The sequence below is a fragment of the Antennarius striatus genome, chromosome 10, assembly GCF_040054535.1.
Source record: "Antennarius striatus isolate MH-2024 chromosome 10, ASM4005453v1, whole genome shotgun sequence".
Classification (NCBI taxonomy): domain Eukaryota; kingdom Metazoa; phylum Chordata; class Actinopteri; order Lophiiformes; family Antennariidae; genus Antennarius; species Antennarius striatus.
This window is the reverse complement of record NC_090785.1, coordinates 1,953,095-1,973,073: the sequence shown is the minus strand read 5'-3', so window position 1 is coordinate 1,973,073 and position 19,979 is coordinate 1,953,095. Positions and strand designations below refer to the sequence as shown.

Sequence of the window (19,979 nt, the reverse complement as noted above, 5' to 3'; positions counted from 1 at the left end):
AGTATATACAGTATATATATATACTAATACAGAGGTATGCATAAATGGGAAAGTTTTTTGAAGCCAGTAATTATTTGTTATTATTTGTGCTAATGAATAAAGCAATTTCATAGTCAATAACAATTAAAATAAATTCACATCATGATGCTAGCTGTGTAGCTCCTGTTGCTAAATGCTACACAGATACATTTTTAGTTGCCATAGCTTGGGTAGCCCCGCCTCCTCTCTTGAATCCACCTATCAAACAGCAGCGTGCTGTCGAACAAACGAGTTAGCAGAGAAGCTAGGTGCTAGCGCTTTGACCTCTCTGACCTCTGAGTCCATCAGCTCACCACAGGGGGGGTCCATTACACTTCCTGTTGGAACGAGTCCAGACCGCCGTCCCGTTTGACCTCTTTACTTCCATTCGGTAGTCTCACGACGGGCGGCGGCGGCGGTCGCAGGACAGGGGCGACTTATGTTGCTCCATCCCCCCTCCCTCCATCCCTCCCCAACCGAGACTCAGCATTTACTACAAAACAAATAACAGGAAGCTGAACTGGCTGCGCCGAGAGAATCCAACAATCCCCACCCTTGTGTTTCAACCCCCCCACCTCGTCCTGCTGACTTGACTTTACGACCTCCTTCAGTCTCGTGTCGCCTCGGTCGAATCTGGCCTGAAGTGGTTTGACACTGAGCAGCGCCTCGGGGTTATTGTTCGCGTCGCTTTGTGACTCAGGGATCATTGTTTGTCCAGCTTTTTCCCCAAAAGGGAAGAAAAAACCAAAGAAGGGAAATAATTTGAGAAACAAAAGACGATAAAAAAAAAAAAAGAGAGATTGTTCCAAGGTGAGCGTTTGATTCCGATGCTTTATCCCTCGTCCTTTATTCGTACTGAACTAACAGCGTGGAAACTCTCGGATCTCCTTCGCAGAAGCCTTTTTTTTTTCCACGCAGATGTCCTCTCAGTAATTTGTAGAAGTGCTCTGCTAAAAGCTTTCCTCCTTTTGAAGCATCTTGCGCTGAAATGGAGAAAGCGACGGCGTTTGAAAAGCGTCAGCGAACTCTTCGCTGCCGTAAACAGACGAGTTAGTTGGTTATTTTATCCGTTATAAACATTCTCTCTCTGATTGATCATCCCGGCAGCTGTTGTCTCCAAACTCACCCTGGATTTCATTAAATATTATCTCAAAAAGTTCTCGCAGCATTGAACTCGAATTCTCTCGCGCATAGCGGGACCTAGCGTTGTAGCTTCCTAGCGCCAGGGCGGCGGCGGGTCGCGCTGTAAATCCAGCGCACCGGTTGTAAAGCAGATTTACGGACGCGACGACGGTCGCACTCGGTCGAGCTAAATCCGGCTCAGCTTTGTTTATCTTCTAAATCCGAACGTTTAATTAGTGTCACTTGTGATTTAATTATCCCGTTCGTTTCCTTGTCGTAGGTGGCAGGGAGTCGCCACGCAGCGCCAACTCACCCGCGTTACGTTTGTGGGCTGTACGGAGAATCAGGAAGATTCGGTACCCATAAAGTTAAAAACCTCTAATGCAGGGGTGTCAAACTAATTTTCACTGTAATCAAAGATATAACTTACAACTTACAAATGTAACTCAGTGTAGTGTAAAATAAATGTAACTACAGTCAACTGACCGAAATTCGGCTCTCGACCAAACCGAAAGAAGCCGAGCGTACCTGAACGCGACTCACTCGGGAGCCGAGCGAACTCAAATGCCCAGGATGTTTCCTCCGCAGCGCATTCGTGTTCAAAGTTCGATAGGATATCTTTTATTAAAATAAAACACAGTGTCTATTTCTACCCCTTTTTATTCATGGTAAACAGTATACAGTGCAGTTTATGGTGTAAAATAGTTTAAAAAAAACTTACAAAAAGTTGTTTTTTAAACTTGGAACTGATTAAAATTATTTACATTAATTATAATGGGAAAAATAGTTTCGGATTTCAAAGAACTCGCTTTTCGAACAGCCTTCTGGAACGGATTATGTTCGAAAACCGAGGGTTGACTCTACTTAATGTTACATAACTGAATTTATTACTTATTCAAGTTACAAACATTACAGTTGCACAGAACAAATATGTTTTTTGTACTGTTAAATAATAAATCCTTTTAATTTGTTGGAACGCCATCAATCAAGGATCAAACTATCCAAGAGAATTTTAAAAAAAAAACATCAAACACAAGTTAGGATATGAACTTTGTTCAAAATTTTTATGTTAATGTTAAAATGGGCTGAATTAATTCATTGTGGGAAATGTAATTTTGGTCAAACCACACTTTTGACTTTATTGACCCTTGATGCTCTCGAGGGCCACATAAAATGATGTGGAGGGCCACATTTGGCCCCCGGGCCTTTGAGTTTGACACATGCGCTCTAATTTATCATGATCAAGCTGGGAGAGGAAGGGGAAATAATTTTACTCCATATTTACGCTGCTTTATGTTTCAATCTGTCCAGAGTGCAGGAGTGTAGACGTCTTAATGTTTCATACTTGAGCGAACGTTGGACAATGTCACCAAGTTAGAAATAAACAGGCTGGCCGAGCGAAGGCGGAGAGGTTTGGAAAACTGATTACAGGCCTTCGATCTTTTTTGCCCACACTTGACCGAAGAATCAACATATTTACTGGATAACATTTCAGAAATAGATGAGAGAGAGAGAGAGAGAGAGAGAGAGAGAGAGAGAGAGAGAGAGAGAGAGGCGAGTGTTAAACAGAAAATAGCATCGCTCTCGTTTCTCCAGCTCCAAGGCGTTTGCCAATAACAACATCGAGGGGAGTCTGCCGCCGAGACCAGTGCACTCCTTTCTGGATGGATTACATCTACAACCTTTGTTGAACTCTTCCCAAGAAGAAAAAAAAAAGAAAAAAGAAATCACTGTCATCTTCTTGTAAGCCGTGGCAACGCGGCGCAAAACACTCGTTCTCATCCCTCGCTCCTGAAAAAAGCAGACGGAGCCACATTTAGGGTATTTGGGGTGAAAGGTTTTTTATCATCCGTGCGTACACTTTACGCCACACTCCGTTTGACTTATAGAGGATAAATGACATCTGTAATCTGTGTTTGTTTTCATATGTGTGTGTGTGTGTGTGTGTGTGTGTGTGTGTGTGTGTGTGAGTAAGGTGAGATAATGCAGACTACGTCAGCCGGGGGGTTTAGATTAGCTTTAAAACCACGTTGAGTGATTCACTTCTGGGTTATCCTAATTCTTTAAGATAAGATGGACACTTCTCAGACTCCCATGCTCTCACCGTTTCGCCGTCGGACGCCATCGGCTCCCACCTGTAAGCGGCGTCCGTTTAAATCCACGTCAGCCGTGGGAATCCGGTATCGGCTTGGATAATTGGGCTTTAGCCTGAAAGCGCGTAAAGCACATCGGACCAACATTACGTTCACATTTGGATCAAACCGCCGTACGTACATTACAGCGGAGACATCAACCAATGATCTGTCCTCCAATGACAAATGGCGAAACCCGCAATACCTCTTATTTTCTTAACCCCGGCCCAAAGTATAACGAACATCTGCAAAAATTACAGGTCTTAATAAGATTTTCCAAACTGCTTTCCACCGGTCGTTTGACGTCACTTCAACCCCCCCTCTACCTTTGCCGTTTTTTTTTTACCCCAAAATGTTACCCTTAAAAACTTTCCCAAGCTCCCACACAGGCTTTCCCCACTCATGGTGACAGACGCCATTCATTAGCGTCCCCTTATTTGTCCTCCCCCTGTTCGGCCTTTTCCCAAACAGTTGGAGATGGAGGAAACACCCACCGGTGTCTAATGGTCTCCCCAGCTGTCCATGCACTAATTGCGGGGCGCTGCCGATCCGTCTTTTGGGGGGCCGTGATGGATCTCCAAGAGGGACCAGCGGATGAGACGACACATGCCGAGTCGTATATAAGCGTATATCACTCCCCATTTTTGATGAATCGTTTCCTTCCCCAAACACAGCTGTTCCGTCAAAATGTGTCCCCCCACCTACACCCCCATCCTCGTCGCTCCACTGCGTGAAAAACAAAGATGCTGTGGATAAATGTTAGTGTCCAATCCCACCTGAAATCACTCAGCACGGTATGGAGAAGCGCTATACGGGGACGCGGCGTGGGATTACATTATCCACCTCTGGAGCGCCGCTCCAACGTTCTCAACTGTAAATTATCAAGCAGTAGTTCCATCTGTTGACATGCCTTAAGGCCTTGAAATTATTATCTGAGAAAGATGTGAAAAACGTATAAAGATGTCTCTGGCTCGTAGCTCGGAGTTCATATATATATATAAATATTTTGCGTTATGGATCGGGTTTGCACAACCCAACAAAAAGTATCGCCAAAAGACGATAAAGTGTGATTTACAGGTGCCTCGACGTGCTTTACCTTCTCGCACCAGAAGGAACCAACGAGCGAAAAGGTTCAGATGATGTCATGCGAGACGTTTGTGAGCAAATGACTAATCCATAATGCAGCAGAGATTCAGTATCTGCAGCTCAAAGACTACCAAAATAAAAGATGGATTTATTTTAAACACTCAAAGAAGGTGTGTTTTGTATTCTAAGATGTTCAGGATTATTAATCCGCACCTTTCTTTCCATTCATATTTGTGAGAATTGCCCTGAATCCCTGCTTTCAGACTCTACTGGTGTTCAGTGAACGTCTCGTGAGCCGACCGGACGTCCCGCTGTTGCATTGATACAACAAAAAAACAAAAAAAAGACATCATCAGCATCTTTTTGTGTCGGGATAGGATTGTCACCGGAGCAACGGGGGAAAAGAGCGTTTGAAGGTAGAGAAAGATGAGTGGTCGGTGAGGGTATGTTCAAGAAACCCTTCCTCTACTCGCTTCTCACACCTACAACTCTCTTGTTAAAATTCCAGCCATGGGATTAGTCCATTCACACGTTTCCTTCGCTAATCTCTTCCTGATTTGTATCCTTTAGTTTAGCAGGAAACAAACAAACAATTGTTTGTCCGATTTGGTCAGTTTCTTCTCACGGCGTGACGGAACACCTCCAGTCCGTTTGGGGTTCGTTTCACGTCAGCCTGTCTGGCTTTCTAGTAATGATCCAGAGTTTTCTTTTTTTTTTTTCTTCTTCTTCTTACAATTCTGTTCCCCGTCTGTCTGGGCTTAATCTGGATTAGTTGATTTTCTTTCCTGGGATTAACAGCTTGTGGTTCAATTAAACATCATGCAGCCCAATGGCTCTGAATCATGGGAGTTGCTGCGTGGAGCCGAGCTGAAAAAGCTCCAGTTCCAACTTGACTGTTTCCTCTGTGGGCAGCCTCCTCTGTCTGGCCAAACCATCTGGTCTGGGGAGTTTTTTTTTTGTTTTTTTTCTCGGGTTTACTGACTCGACAGGCTACTGTGCAAAGGCGTGCTCAGACAATGTGGAGACATGCAGAGAGATGGTCAAAAAACCTCTTTGACAACCATTAGAACTCCTCAGATGTGCGTCTTTCTCCTGTTGTAAAGCTGCAGACACCAACTGGACTGTTTTAAATAACTTCATCACAGGAAGTTTTGTTTGACAATATTTCATATTATTTCATGTAGATATAATCTTCATAATCTGCAGATTATTTCTCCAAGGTTATCTTTGTAGAACCCACAAAAAGTGGTGAAGCATGATGGGAAAAGTGCGCCAATTCTCAAGGTAAACCAACAACTGCTGACATACTGTGTGCAAGCCGATTAGCATCACAATTGCGACAATTATTTTGACTTTTGCGTAATTTCTGCAAACCTGATGTCCAAGGATTTAGCTTTTAGCATTAGGCGGGAAGTTAGCTTGATATTATTCCAAAATTATCCAAAATTAAGCGTTTGCATACGTCTCTTCTTTACGAGGCATGCTTCCAGACCGTAATAAGGTCCACATCCGTTATTTTTAATTTCAAGATGTTCTCGATTATCTATTAGCATAAGGCTAATAATCTTCCTGCAGCAGCTCTTCTATGCAAAAACCACAAAGTTGAGTTTGAACGCCGCCGCCGCTTCAGGCGCCGCCTCGGATGAGAAACACCTGTTCAGTGAATATCATTCGGCGCCCTTGAGGAGGACACTTGCTCGGCCGTTGGAGCCACAAGTGCTCGATCGAAGCTTCCTGCCGCCGCCGCCGCCACCGCCGGCAGACGGTTGTGCAGCTGTGCAGATGTGAGCGTGCGTATCGTCGACGCCAACGCGACGCCGGCTGCTCGACAGAAGCCTTGAGTAATTTCTGAAAAGGAAAATTTGTCAGGTCGGAATCGACGTTCGAGGGAGGAAAAGACGGAGGAAAAGACGGAGGCCCGACGGCCTTAAGGCCTCGCTCGTGGTCGCTCTGGTCGGTGCGTGTCACCCCTGGGGGGGTGGATGGATGGATGGATGGAGGTAGAGGTGGTGACACTTCCTGTCGGTGACCAGATCATATGTGACACCGCGAGCCCTTTTACCCCGACGCAGCCCCTCTTAAATCCTCGTCCCAGCACTGAATGACAGGGAACACACACACACACACGCACACACACACACACACAGACACCCCAGCTACGACCCCGAGAGCTTTCTGCCCTGGATGACATCACCATCCAGTTCCATTCAGTGATCAGGACACGGGTTTTAATCAATCAATCAATCAATTCAAAGTTCTCACATCTCATGGCTGCTGTTATTTGTTTTAGAGAAGAATTAATGAACAGATATTTAATTTTATATATTTTTTCACATAAAAAAAACGGAACTCTGATCAAATTGTCTTGTCGTGTCATTATTTTCTTTTTATTCTTCATGACTTCAGTCGTGTTCCTGTCTGACAATCATCTGACGATAAAGTTTACCTTAAATCTTGAATCCAAAGGAACTTTTTGATCATTTTTTACTCCACTGAAGTAAATATTGTCATAAAATCTGTTAAAATAACACAAAATGACACCCAGATCTGATTTGTAGTTCCGTACATTTTGCTGGTTTTGCGTTTGTTTGTCTCATCTGAATCGAGGTAAACATATCTGAGATCCTTTTCCTGGACTCCGTGTCTAAAATGTGTAAATGTTGTGTTAATTTGTCGCTTGTCGGGCCTCGGTTTACTCGGGCGTGGGCTGAGTTTGGTTTCCAGCGCCCGCGCCTCTCATGCTCCTTCATTGTTGGCCGGCGATATTGATCACCGTGTTTGATGTCCATTACTTCTGTCAGACTAAACAATCCCCCAGCTGGTAAACAGCAGCTTTTATCGGACTGTGGCCGCTTTAAAATCCCTTTTGTTTTGAGCGTTTGATGACTTTTGCCTCCCCAAGTCGGGGAGAGGAAAAAGGAAATACAGATTCCTGAATTCTCGCACATCTGTAAAAGTTTTTTTTTTTTTATTACTAGTGAAACTATGGAGGATTTATTCAAACAAGAAGCATCAAATAAATAAAGAACAGAAGTTGTTTCTTCTTCTTCTCATGATCCATAAAATCCATGTCAGAGCTGCAGGAAAAAGGTCAACTAACAAATGACAACCTTGTGCTAAACTGGGGTTTTGACCCCGGAGAAACGGAGGCCTAGCTCTCACAATGCAACCGCTCGGAGGAATTAATCACTGCACCCCTGACCCCGGAGCGCCGACCCCCCTAAACCCCCAGGAGAGAAAACCCGAAGGTGTTATGGATGATAGCGGCGCTGCAGAGAAAGGAGGAGGAGAGTGAGAAACGGGAGTCTTACAATATGAGCCGCTTCCTCTCTCAGGGCGTCTCTGCCTTTATGAGTTGACAATTAATAGCCTCTGTAGGTTTCCTGAATGGGGAATTGAGACGGATTGTCTCTCGGCCATTCAGTTGCGTTCAAGCGTGTCGCTGGACAAAACCGGCAAAAAAGAAAAAAAAGTGATGGAAGCTGTGAAGGCGAATTACCCACGGGGCTGTTTTTGAAACATTTCCTTTTTTGTTTTGGCGAACCCTAAAGGAAGACCTCCCCCTCAACCCCCCCAAAACCCACGTTTTAAAAATGGTTATTCCTCTTTTTTTTTTTTTTTTAGCTGTGAGAGAAAACAGATCGAATCCAGGCTGACGTTTGTTTGTTTGTCCTCGACGTCTGAAGGCAAAAAAAAAAAAATTATATTCCGTCGTCTCGGTAGCCACAGAATGGCGTGTTCTACGTCAGTCGCCTTTGCCTCGCAGACAGCCAGGCATTGATGTTAAGGCCGCACCGTAAATCACCAAGAGAGTGCCTCAAATTATGTCGGAGCTCGAAAAAGGAATGAGAAGCGAGGCTCTCGCTCCGGCGGAGAAAGTTCTGGACGGCGTCCACGAAAATGCAAAGGATGAAGCTGGCAATCGCCATGAACAGTGGGAGATAATGAAATGTGCAGGCAACATGGGACGGCCATTGAAGTCCCTTTTTTTAATCCGCTAATGATGTCTTAGAGCCCCAGAATTCGTCTTTGGCCGCAGGATTTCTTCCCATGGTATTTTGTCTCAGGGGGTGGGGGGGTGGGGGTGCTGAAGAGCAAACAAACGGTCCGTTAATTAAGATGGATGGTCCTCCTTAAAGCCCATCTTCATGATAATAAGAGAGTTAAATGTGGAGCCTTCTAATGTGGAAGTTCATGTGGAGGAGGGAGGGGGGAGGGGGCGGTTAGCCGCCGAACACGTATGAAATGAGCGTGTGGTGGCGCGGCGCGGGATCGGTGCAAAGTTAGTGTTTCCCTCCGTTTTGCCTGCCCCCCCCTTGCAGCAGGGGCAGGCAAATTGGACCACATAGTCCAGTTGTTTACCTCAACCGCTTCTGTACAGGAACTGGTCTTCAATTTGACAACTTTATGTATTTGTTATTGTTGTTCGTGTCTCTCAAACGTCCTGATGGTTGATGCGTGTTAACTTTTGTTTGCTGATGGTGGAATTTCATCACTTTAATGTGTGCTATTAGCATATTAGCATCCCTTTAGCAAAGAACACATGACCTAAAACACGGCAAGGACGACGTCTAGCGTGTGGAGAAACCAACATGATGAAAACGTCTTCTCTGTAGAGCGCGCAAAATTTTTATTTAAGTTAGCTGCTAACTGCTGCTAGCTGCTAAGTGCTGCAAGCCGCTAAGTGCTAATAGCTTCTAAATGCTGATACTGCTTTTCTTTTCCACATCCCGTTAGCACAGACGTACAATTTGGTGCTCTTTTTCGTTATCTTTATAGCGGTGAATAGAGTCGTGTCATCAGCAAAAGTGATATTTTAAAAGTCTGAACTGAGATCGTAAATCGTCGGAAGCTCTTTTTAGCTCCGGTGTTATTTCTGTCCTGTGTGACCATCAGGAGCACAGGTCAGACACGACTTCGACTACTGACCCCCCCAACCCACTCACATATCCGACTCCCCCACCCCCACGCCACTCCGTTGTTCCTCCTAGCGTTACCGTTAGCAAAGATCTTTCACATAAACAGGGGCTGCGGGGGGCGCCTGCAGCTTTTCACACAACAGTCCAAGTCCTGTTTTGGATTAAAGCTGGACCCTACACCCCCACCACACACACACACACACACACACACACACACACACACACACACACACACACACACACATACATGTACTTACATTCCTGACCGTCCTCCACGCCTCCTCTCGTGTCCATTTAAAGCCGTATGACGTAAAAAAAAAAAAAATTGGCCGTTCGTGTGACGATCAATAAAAACAGAGCCCAGGTTCCTGCCTGATGAAATCTATTGATCTGGATCCAAGTCGTATTCTGGATCTGATAACACAGGATGTCTAAATTTATAGGGCGACTCGGGGTTAGCAATAAAGCTACAGACTTTCAGCTAACTTCAAATCAGAGCTGAAATGTTTTTCTCGAATAACTATTGAACTAATAACGATCGAAATGCGATCCAGATTCTAGGGGCAGGGCTTCCCGGGTTCCCTCTTTGAGGCTCCAACCTTCACGGTGACAGAATGGAGAGTCCAAGCAAATCAGATTTGTGACGAGGAAGTTCTCCGGGACGCTTTCTTTTTTACATACATGCTAATAAACAGGCTTTCAAACTACCAGAAGATGTTTAAACATCCAGGAACCTCCTGTCCTTTGATGCAATCCGAACCACTAAACATGATGGAAACCAGACCTAATGAATCGATAATAGAATCAAACATCATTACCGTTGGCTAACCTAGATCTCTGGGCTCACGGAAGAGGGGAGATGTCATGGCAGACGTGACTCCGTAATAATCAGGTCGGATCCAGACCGAGATCCTTCACTAATGCCTTCCTCGTCCGCTCAGCTCGTCTAAAGCTGGTGCATTTATCACCGCTCGACAGCAGCTATGAAACGAATGCCATCCTTAAAGCCTCTCGCCGCTCTTCAGACGTCACGGAAGCAAACCTTGGCTTCACAGCTAGATCATTTCGAGTCGGTCTATCTGTTGAAAACCACCGTTAGAGCGTGTAAATGCTCATGTCAGGGGAATTTAGAACAACAAAAGCGTAAATTATATGAGAAAAATATTTTTTTGACACCATTAGGGACATTAAAGAAGTATGCAGATCTCAATCGAAGATCTGGAGGGATACTAAGACCCAAAAGACAAGTAAAAGTCTTTTTAAAAAAGATTTTTAACCCATCAGTTCTATGTTAATGTTGTAAGTTGTCTAGATCGCACTCCCTACTTCGTTATAGTCTTGGCAAGTCCCCGCTGTAGCCGTGTTTTATATTGCAGTTGTCAAACGAAAGCCGGAGCTTGTATTTCCAATTTAGGGGATTTTCCTTTCTTTCATATCAGCTGAAGGATTACACGTTTCCTCGCAGGCTGGGAAACATCCTCTTACCTCTTATCCTTTGTAAAAATGCACCGCCGTCAAGTTGAACACAAGGCGGTTATGAAAAGTTGACATTGTTATCAGAAACGCCGTGAGTGATCTCATCCGATGTTTTTGAGCCGAGTCAGCGTTAGGAAAAAATCAAAGATGATATTTAAGGGAAACGTTCCCTAAAGATGGTCAAAGACGTGAATATTTGCGTTTATGCGTTTGTTTATCTGTTGCTCATATCTGAGTTTTTAGCGCCGGAAAAGCTGAAAACCTGATGTTTTTGATCTATTTTGAAGGTTTCTTTTGAGCAATTACAAAGTGTTCTGTTTCCAAGTTTCTCCCCTTTTCATGGTCTGTCGGTTTGAATTCCGTAATTGGAGGTAATTATGGAGAGAACGAAGTGATAAGGCCGTCGACTCAAGTCAGCGGCACCAACATGGAAACCGATAGACGGCTGATGCCAGTTACGGTTCCCTCTGTTTCTAAAGAAGTCGGACGACTGATAAAAAGAAAACATTTCTTTTCCAACCCTTCAAAGCGTACTTTTTCGCAAATTGCCTAATTATTTTGTTTTTTACCTTTCATCTCATGAGAAGGAAATGCTTGTTTTGATGTTCTTCTAACCTTTTTTTTTTTTTTTTACCCAGGGATACAGATTGCTGAATTTAATAGGCTATGGTAATTTTTGATTATAGCTTTGTATTGTGCTCCGGCTTCAAGGAGAGCTAAATCTTGTCTTGCTACCATTAGCTCTGCTCTGATCTTGCGCGAGGTCTAATTAAACTTTCCCTCTAAATCTTCCAGGTATGAATAATAGGGAAAAAGTTATTTATAGCTGGGGGGGGGGGGGGCGCTACACTTTGTCCCGCTAAGAATGGCGATCAATCCGGATCGGCTTGTTGGCCTGATGGTCTGAAACGACGCACCCGGTCCAGGTGATCCGTCGGGTCGTTTGTTCCTCAGGATTATGTGTCACACTAGAAATACTCAGAGGGACACTTGCTTGGCAAGTGTTTTCATGGTGGTGGTGGTGGGGGGGGGGTTGCTGTAGACTAACAATCGTTTAACAGTTGGTGAAGTGGTCCGCTGAGAGGACAGTGATCCCCTTTATTAAAGCCACTTGTCCACCGTTGCCTCCTGGTAACACAAGGCCGAGGTGCTTTGTGATCGTTTGCAGGCTGGCCTTTTGTGTTTTGTCTCCTCTTAGCCACTCATGCTAATTTTTTTCCCCTTTCCATGGCACTGCAGTGGATTTAAAGGGGGGTGGGTGGGGATATGAACGCATCCTGACTCCCCTCGTGTGTTGAGGTTTGGCTGCCTTCCAGCTTTGTCTGACTTTTCCCGGGCACATTCCCGTCTCCGGCACGCTCAAATTCCCGTCTCCGGAACGCGCTCGCACGTTGCCGATCCCGATGACTGCGGTTTCAAGATGAATGACTCTCCGGGCAGTTGTTTGACAGATCAAGCCAGTTGCGATTGTGTACGTGTTAAAGACGCCCTATGGAAGAGATCGCTTTGACCTTGTCTGAATTATTTAGTACTTTGAAAAGAGCGAGCCAAGGTGGCCCGACTAGAGGTGTCCTTGACCCCCAGAACCCAAGTTCTTTGAACTCCAAGAGGCAATTTAGTTTCTTCTAAACTGTCGGGAGAGGAGAGGAAGTAAGGAGAAGTAATGTTGGTCTTTGTCTGCATGTCTCTGGACACAACGTGGAGTTTTATCACTCCGGTCCCACTTTTACAGCTTCTCTTTCATTCGTCGGATGTGCCGGATCATGCCATGAGGTTTTCCGATTAAGCGAAGCGAAAGCCAGACGAGAGTTTAAGCTTTTCCTAGACGGGTCAGTAATCCATTTTCAAAGCTGAGAGGATGACTGATTCTTCCATACAATACCGCGATTCTTAGATAGAGCTGGGGACGCTGGAGTCTCAGATGACCGCAAAGTTGGATGGAAGCTTCCGTGGCTTTAAGGATTCGTCATCCATCCTGACCTGTAAGAGTCTCGCGCCCGACGTTTGAAAGGGATAGAAGCTCTAAAGGTTCTCTTGGAATTTTTTGAACCTTTTTGTTCATCTACTTCTACTGGAACCCTGCTCATCAGCCTGAGCCGGACCATCCTCGTCTCCCAGCTCCATCCTCACGTTACACAATCATTAGCATTAAGCTAACGTAACCTTAGATAACCATCATGTCATTGTGAAACAAACACAGCATTCTGCCTCAGATTGCATTGGTTCTGGTTGTTTATTTATTATACGCCTATGAGCAAAAGAGATACTCATGCTGACTATCTTTGATGACATCACTGAACTTATTCTTTGTGCCCTTTAGGTGTTTACGTTACACGAAGGATGATAAATTCATCCGACGAGAATAAGATTCCGGTTCTGACAGTGATGAAGTGCTGGCATTGGGTTTGGTGAACCCAGTTCCTCTGTTTATCATCAGTGAGAAATGGATGATGCAAAGTTGAATCATTGGCTCTCAGGGGCCACGTATAATTAGAGCTGGAACCTGAACCGTGACCCCGACTTGTCGACAGCGTCTAATCGGACGTTGGGTCATTTTGAAGCTATTATTTCCTGCAGGAGGCGCACCCATCTCTAGCCTTCACCCTCAGATGAGCTCAACATTTGCAGGCCAAATGTTGCATCAGTTACATGCTTTTAGCAAAGTCTGCTTTGAAAGAAATATTTATGCTAATAATGTGGATTTTAACCTTTTTAACTTGGAGGCTCATGTTCGGTGGACCGAGCGTGCAACCATATTACTCATCCGTAATGGAAAACATTCCTCATCTGGTTCATCCGGCCCCCTACTGGTCAGTTGAGGCAACTGACGGCCTCGGATTCCGGATCTGTTTCCAGACAGATTTGGCAGAACATCGAGCGTGAGTCGGTTTTTAAGAAGGTAATGTACCAAAAATCTGAGCTTAGACGTTTCGGATGTTGGGAAAATGGCGAAGGTCGTTTGCTCTCACGATCGCAGGTGATGTGTTTACCTTCAGCTGAAACCAGATCTAATTTTTTCTTCTCGCTGTGGATATTACATTGTGGTTGGATGGAAGACGTATTTTGTTAGATTCAGTTACTGTCGAGGTGGATGTCAGGACTTTCATGTCTGGTGTCTGCTTGGCACCGGCGAGTATTTTCAAATTTTTATTGATGCAAAATGATGCAGCAAGAGGAAGGATCTAGTTTCTCTAGTTTTACCTCCGGAACTTCTGCCTCTGCTTCAAAACATTGGCGATTAATGCTCCTCACAGCAGACGGTAGAATCCACATAACCTTTTTGCAGAAAGAGTCCATTTAGATTTGTGATTAATTCAAAATAAGCAGCGCATTTTCACTGGAAATACAAATGTGAGTAATAAAAAAATCCATCCTCGCCATTTCGATTAAGGTCACTGCAGGAACTTCGTGTTTTTCTTGAAGTTCTACTAATCGCGAAAACATCTGCCTGGCTTAGATACGGCGATCTATCTCAACTGATGCTTTAGATTTAAATTCTGTGAGTGCGATTGGAGGCTTGAGTGCATAACGTAAACTCAGACATCTAAATTATCCCGTCTGTCATTCCTTAATATATCACATAAGCTCCAGGAATTCTGTAACAAGATTTATTTGTCGTTGCTGAGCGTGAGCTCCGTTCTCCAGCCTCCCGAATATCTTCCCTACGCTTTGGGTCTGGTAATGGACAGCACTCAGGAACGGCTCGACGCGTGAATCATTCATACGGCCCCATAAATAATAGAACCTTGGCAGCCGGATAGTAGCACCTGCAACTCGAAACAGTAGTTGGTGAAACACAATCTTTCACCTTGTAAACTAATGTGTTTCACCTGCCTTGGTCCGCCGCAGACAGGTAGAGGAAGCCCCGCCCCCCATTTTCCATCCTTCCTCGCTCCTGACCTTCTTTCCTCTTCCTCCTCCAAACTTCTTTGATATACCCCCCACCCCCCTCCCATGGGACGCTATCTAATGCAAACTGGAAGCATGAGGCGTAATTATTTCTCAAAACTGCACTTCTCTCCTAATTAGTTGGCTCCTCAGAAGTGGGCCTTGCATTATTTACACATCAAGGGGACACACAGGGCGGGAAATAAATATTCATTGTTTGTTGACTTTGCCCCGGTCCCTCAGCTCAGGCGCAAGTCGAGTTGTCGAGAGCCGCCGCTGTCTTTGTGATTTGTTTGTGCCACTTCTACACCGTTGGCACCGCGGACGGAATCCTGCTTGTTGGTATCGGCATTCATGCGGATTCGCACCGTTTCACAAGTCACTCCAATAAGTGGACATCTTTATCCTCGCGCCGGCAGATCAGTGCGATCGCTGATTAGATTGCTGTGGTGACCTCGCTTGAAGCGTTGTGAGACCGCTTCAGCCACGTCTCCCTGACGCTTTTTGTTCTGGGTCATCTTTAATTAAATTTATTCCTCACCAAAAAACTTTTTGTGAGGAGTTTCCTGCTACTGTTGGTTGCAGATCAACTTTTCCTGTCAGTGGTTGGTTATGAATACACAGCTGTACGTGACCCTGGTGGTCCCACGGCCTTGAGTCCTATTGTCTGCTCTCTAAATGCCCTCTGGGAAATTTTTGTTGCCGTGAAAAGCTTCACCCGCCGCGGCCAGTTTTGATGACCGCCTGGCTCCCGTTTCCTATTTCGTCTCGCGAATGCGTGGCTTTATCTGCGTTCATGTGTTTCACCGGGGGGTTGTGAAAGAGAGGTGGTGGTGGTGGGGGGGGGGCATCTTTCGATGCCTGGAACAAGAATTACCATAATCACTGTCAACATTAATGGAGATCCTATCACTGGAGAATTTAAACACGGCTTTTCTATATTTATAGAGGCAATAAACAGAGAATGTGCAGCAAAATGTCTGTTATGATTCAAAAGCGAGTGGTGTTTACTGGCTTTGAAATGCATATTTGGGTTAGTGGATGAGGTGGAGGGGGGTTGCAGTTTAAGTTGTGGGATAGGAGTGGAAATGTAATATTGCCACACCAGACACAGAACATCTGAAACCATAAATGTCTCACTCTCACTGTCTCCAAGGTTTCCACTTTCCCTCAGACATTAGCATAGCTGCGCCGTCTTGCTATAGGTGGTTTCCTTGACAGGAGAATTCCGTGCGTTAATTGGAAGTGACTGCCCCGCGTATTAAATTCCACTTCTCTTTTTGTTGGCTTTAATTTGTGCGTCATGTCAAATATTTGCGAGCCACTGATTTCGGCTGATAACTTCATTCCAAAGGTGTCGAGGTGAAGTCGAGGCGAAGTCAAGGTGAGGGTTGTCTATTTGGACTTGGTTGGCGCCACAAAGTTGGAAACATTCGCGAACCAAAAGGCACAAAAACGCGTGAAACTGGACGCCCACGCAGATACTTGAAGCGTATTAACCTCAAGCAAAGATGGTGATTTTCCAAGTGTGGTAGGAGATCACTGGGGTGCCGTAAGTGGGCTCCAGCGGGCTTTTATGCATGAGGAAAAGTTAAACGTCATTTTGATTTACTTGAATTTTTGATCTAATCATAGGGTTCGGCCTCACCGCCGCTAGATTCAGATTAAATTTGGAGCTTTGGAGCCAGCCTCACTATGCGGGACAAAGTTTGCCTGCATGGGGGGTCTGTGGTTCCACTGTAATGTGTGTTTATTTTGGTTTCTAAGACATGAAAGTGAAAATCCCAGAGCTCCAGTTAGTTTGCTTTCCTATTTCACTCACTGTAAGTCTGTATGTTAAAGAGGCTCAAGCCAATTTGTATACTGTACACCATCTATAAGCTCCAGCGACGGTAGCGTACGCAACGTCTACCACAGTTCCAGAGGTGATATTTGAACTGGCCTGCAGATACTCCTTTATCTGTTCCCTCCCCATATTCCCTGTCCATGAAACAATCAGTATATTGTGATTTGATTAAGTTTACATATATGATTTAAAGATTTTTCAGCTCAGCTCACCTGAATTAAACTCAAGCAGAGATGCAGCTCTGAGGAGTTTTTACCTTTTATCTGGTAAAACTCCTTTTGTCTATGAATTGTCAAGCGACTGCCTCATTCATTTGGGATAACAAGCCCCATTACTGCCTGTGAAGATGTTCGAGCACCAAAATTAATGTTGAATTGCAGAATTTTACCAGCTAGCCTGAAGCGAACTCACTAGAGAGTATCTGCACTAAAGCTTGTACCTTTAGTTTTATAGATTTTACATGACTTCACCTCCAAATTTAGACTTCTCTTGATTCTTGTATCAGAAAAAGGTTAAATTAGCACAGCACCAACAACTGTTCTGGTAGAGATGTAAAAATATAAGTTCTTTGGATGACTTCGCCCTAGATCTGAGCCGACTGTGTTAAATACCTCCACATTTCCTTTTTCACCTCTCTGCAGTCGTTCCCCAACTTATGCAGCCTCTTCATTACCTGAAGTCCAGGAAGATCGACGCATTTCGAGGCCCTCTTAACGGCTACAACAGGCCTAGTCTGGAAGAGCTCTAACGGAAACTCTCGGTGTTTATTCTTCCCCTTCAGGTGGAGATCACGCTGCAGGACGTCAACGACAACCCGCCTGTTTTCCCGAATGATATTCTTGACGTGACCATTGAGGAGAACATCGGCGATGGGTTCAAGATAATGCAGCTAACAGCCACAGACGCCGACGAGGTAATGGCTCCCCAAGTTTCTATTCAGTCTGATCCTGTTTTTCTACTTTCCTGTGGCCGTTTTCCACTCCACTGCTTTCAGAATAGATTTCACGGGACGGATGTAAATTGAAAATAAGCTGTAAATTTTCGTTCCTATGGTGTGGAAACCACCATACTTATATTGAAATGGATCTTTGAAGGTAAAACAGTTGTCAATGCTAAAGTGGCGTCAAGTTGACATTTAGCATCTTTGCTTTGGATCAGTTTCACGCTTAAAAAGCATTGCTGATGTTCAGAGCAGGGCAACGCTTCACATCTCATCAAAACTGTGGTTGGAAACTATCTGACTCCAGGGAAACTTAGTAAACATGTAATATTTAATGAGCATTTAGGAGGAGTACCGTGATAATAATTCTGACAAGGCAAGTCAGGATACAGTTCAGAAATGTTTTCAAACTGATACCGAAGCATTTTCAGGGACAGGTCCCAGTATGGACCCAGAAGACTTGAGATAGGCCTTCGTTCTGAAGTGCCTGATAGACGCTAACTAAAGGGTTGTTTGTGGAATGGCATCCATCCTACTTAACTGGAGTCGGGTTGCAGTGGCAGCAGGCTAGGCAGAGTATTCCAGATGTCCCTCTCCCCAGCAACAATTTCCAGATATTCCTGGGGGACCCCAAGGCGTTCCCGCGCTAGATTATATATGTAATCCCCCAGGCTGGTTCTGCCAACACCCCAGGTACTCCTCCGATTTGGATCTCCCCTAAAACGGGAGGCACCCCAGAATCCTAAAGCATCTTTTGAATAAAAAGAGAGTCAGCTCTACCTTCCCTGACTGTCCAAGATCCTCACCCTGAGCCCAGCCACCCAAGAGAGGAAGCTCATTTCATACACTTGTAGCCATGAGGTCATCCTTTTGGTCACGACAGAGCTCATGACCATGCATCTGAGCTCCGACTTAAATCTCTCGGGAAATCCAGAGCATCCAGAGAGTCTGATGCAATGCTTTTACTCCTGAACAAGACACTGAGATACTCCTTCACCCCAAACCAGAGGGAACAATCCAACGTTTCCTGGAACAATGACCCCAGACTTTGAAATATCCATGTTTCACACTCGCCTGCAAAGAGAATTGTGTCATCTGCATATAGTAGAACTGTAGAGAATGAGCTTATATGGGATCTGCATGTATAGGAGCAGGAGACAAAAACAGGTCGTATTTAGAGGCCGTTCACTCTATATCATTAAGTTATTAAATATGATTGCTCAATTTGTCATTAGACAGAAATTCTAGCGTTTAGGTCATCAATTTTCCGTCTGGACTTCACACATCATACCTTGTAAACCATTGAGTAATACAGAGATTAGTTTAACCCTTGAACTCTTGTCAACGCACCTGACAACACAATGTCACCAAGTGTCCAAGACAGATTGTGCTCCTTCACCTTTACGCAGCAACACAAACACAGACCACAACTTTGAATCAATCCATCTTCATATGTTTTTCTTCCTCAGACACACACAGACAGGAAGTCTTGTCCTTTTCTCTCCCGTGTTGATATTACCCCAGAAGTGTTAAGGCCGGTGTCAGAAAGCCGGCAGGAGACGGGCCAGCGATCGGATATTCCCCTTTGATAGTCTCCATAGTTTGCGTTACATCACCGGCTTCACTCTCAATTCGTTTGACGTTCTGTCTTTTCCTGCGTTAGGCAGGAAATGGACATTAAATATCGAAGCAAGGTCCTGCCGGCAACGCCAGCGTCTGCGGTCCATCGCCAACGCCAAAGGACACATTCGGAGTGGATGGAAAAATTCAAACCGGAGAGTGGGATCACAAAGAGAGAATGTGGACTTAATTTTAATGTTAACTTAACCGCACGTTTTTTTATTGCACAGCTGTTACCTCACCGTCTTCTCTTTGCTTCGAATGTGAGAAAAGTTTTCTCACTTCTGGCTGTTTTTCTGAAGATTTTCACAATAAATTTCCAAACTGGAGACAGGTCCATCTTTTCATTGGGGTAGATTTAAAGGTTGTTATGCGATTATTTTCTTTATTTCACCACCAAAGTGCTCTCAGCTTTGATATTGAAAAAGCTAAGTGTACGGTATTTAAATTAAACTCAACCTCTTCCTCACATCTGTTTTTAAAAAGCATTTCAATCTGACATGAAACACATGGCTTTTAGCCATTTGTCCAAAACAATTCTTCTTTTCATGCATATATATGAATAGAAGTCCTGAGAAATTATGATTTTAAAGACTTTAATTGAAGGAAAGCCACAGTGTGCTTCCTGGAAAGAAATCATAGAGACAATTTTTACAGAAGCTGCTTACTCTAAATGTCAGTGCTGCTATTACTAGCTTGCTAAGTGCTCACTTGGAGCCAGATACGAGGGCAGCCAAATCGTTGCCCACATCCTTATGCAGGAAATTTAAGTTTCGCTGACACTAAGCGTACAAAACGTATCCGAAGCCCTCGTTGGGAAAGCCACATGTGTGAACCAGCGCGGAGTAGCCAAGAGCGCAAGCTGTTGGCCAGCTGACACTCTCAATTCTGACATCATAATGATCCCATCCAATTTAACAGTGGTACATGTG

The 19,979-nt window shown here is 44.6% G+C and overlaps 1 protein-coding gene across 1 annotated transcript in view; it reads left to right on the top strand.

Moving 5' to 3' along the window:
- Positions 1-19,979, top strand: part of fat4 (FAT atypical cadherin 4) — an 87,302-nt gene that overhangs the window by 28,792 nt on the left and 38,531 nt on the right. The window contains exon 2 of the mRNA XM_068324912.1: positions 17,269-17,400. Within this exon, the coding sequence (XP_068181013.1) occupies positions 17,269-17,400 (132 nt within the window). The remainder of the gene's footprint in view (positions 1-17,268; positions 17,401-19,979) is intronic.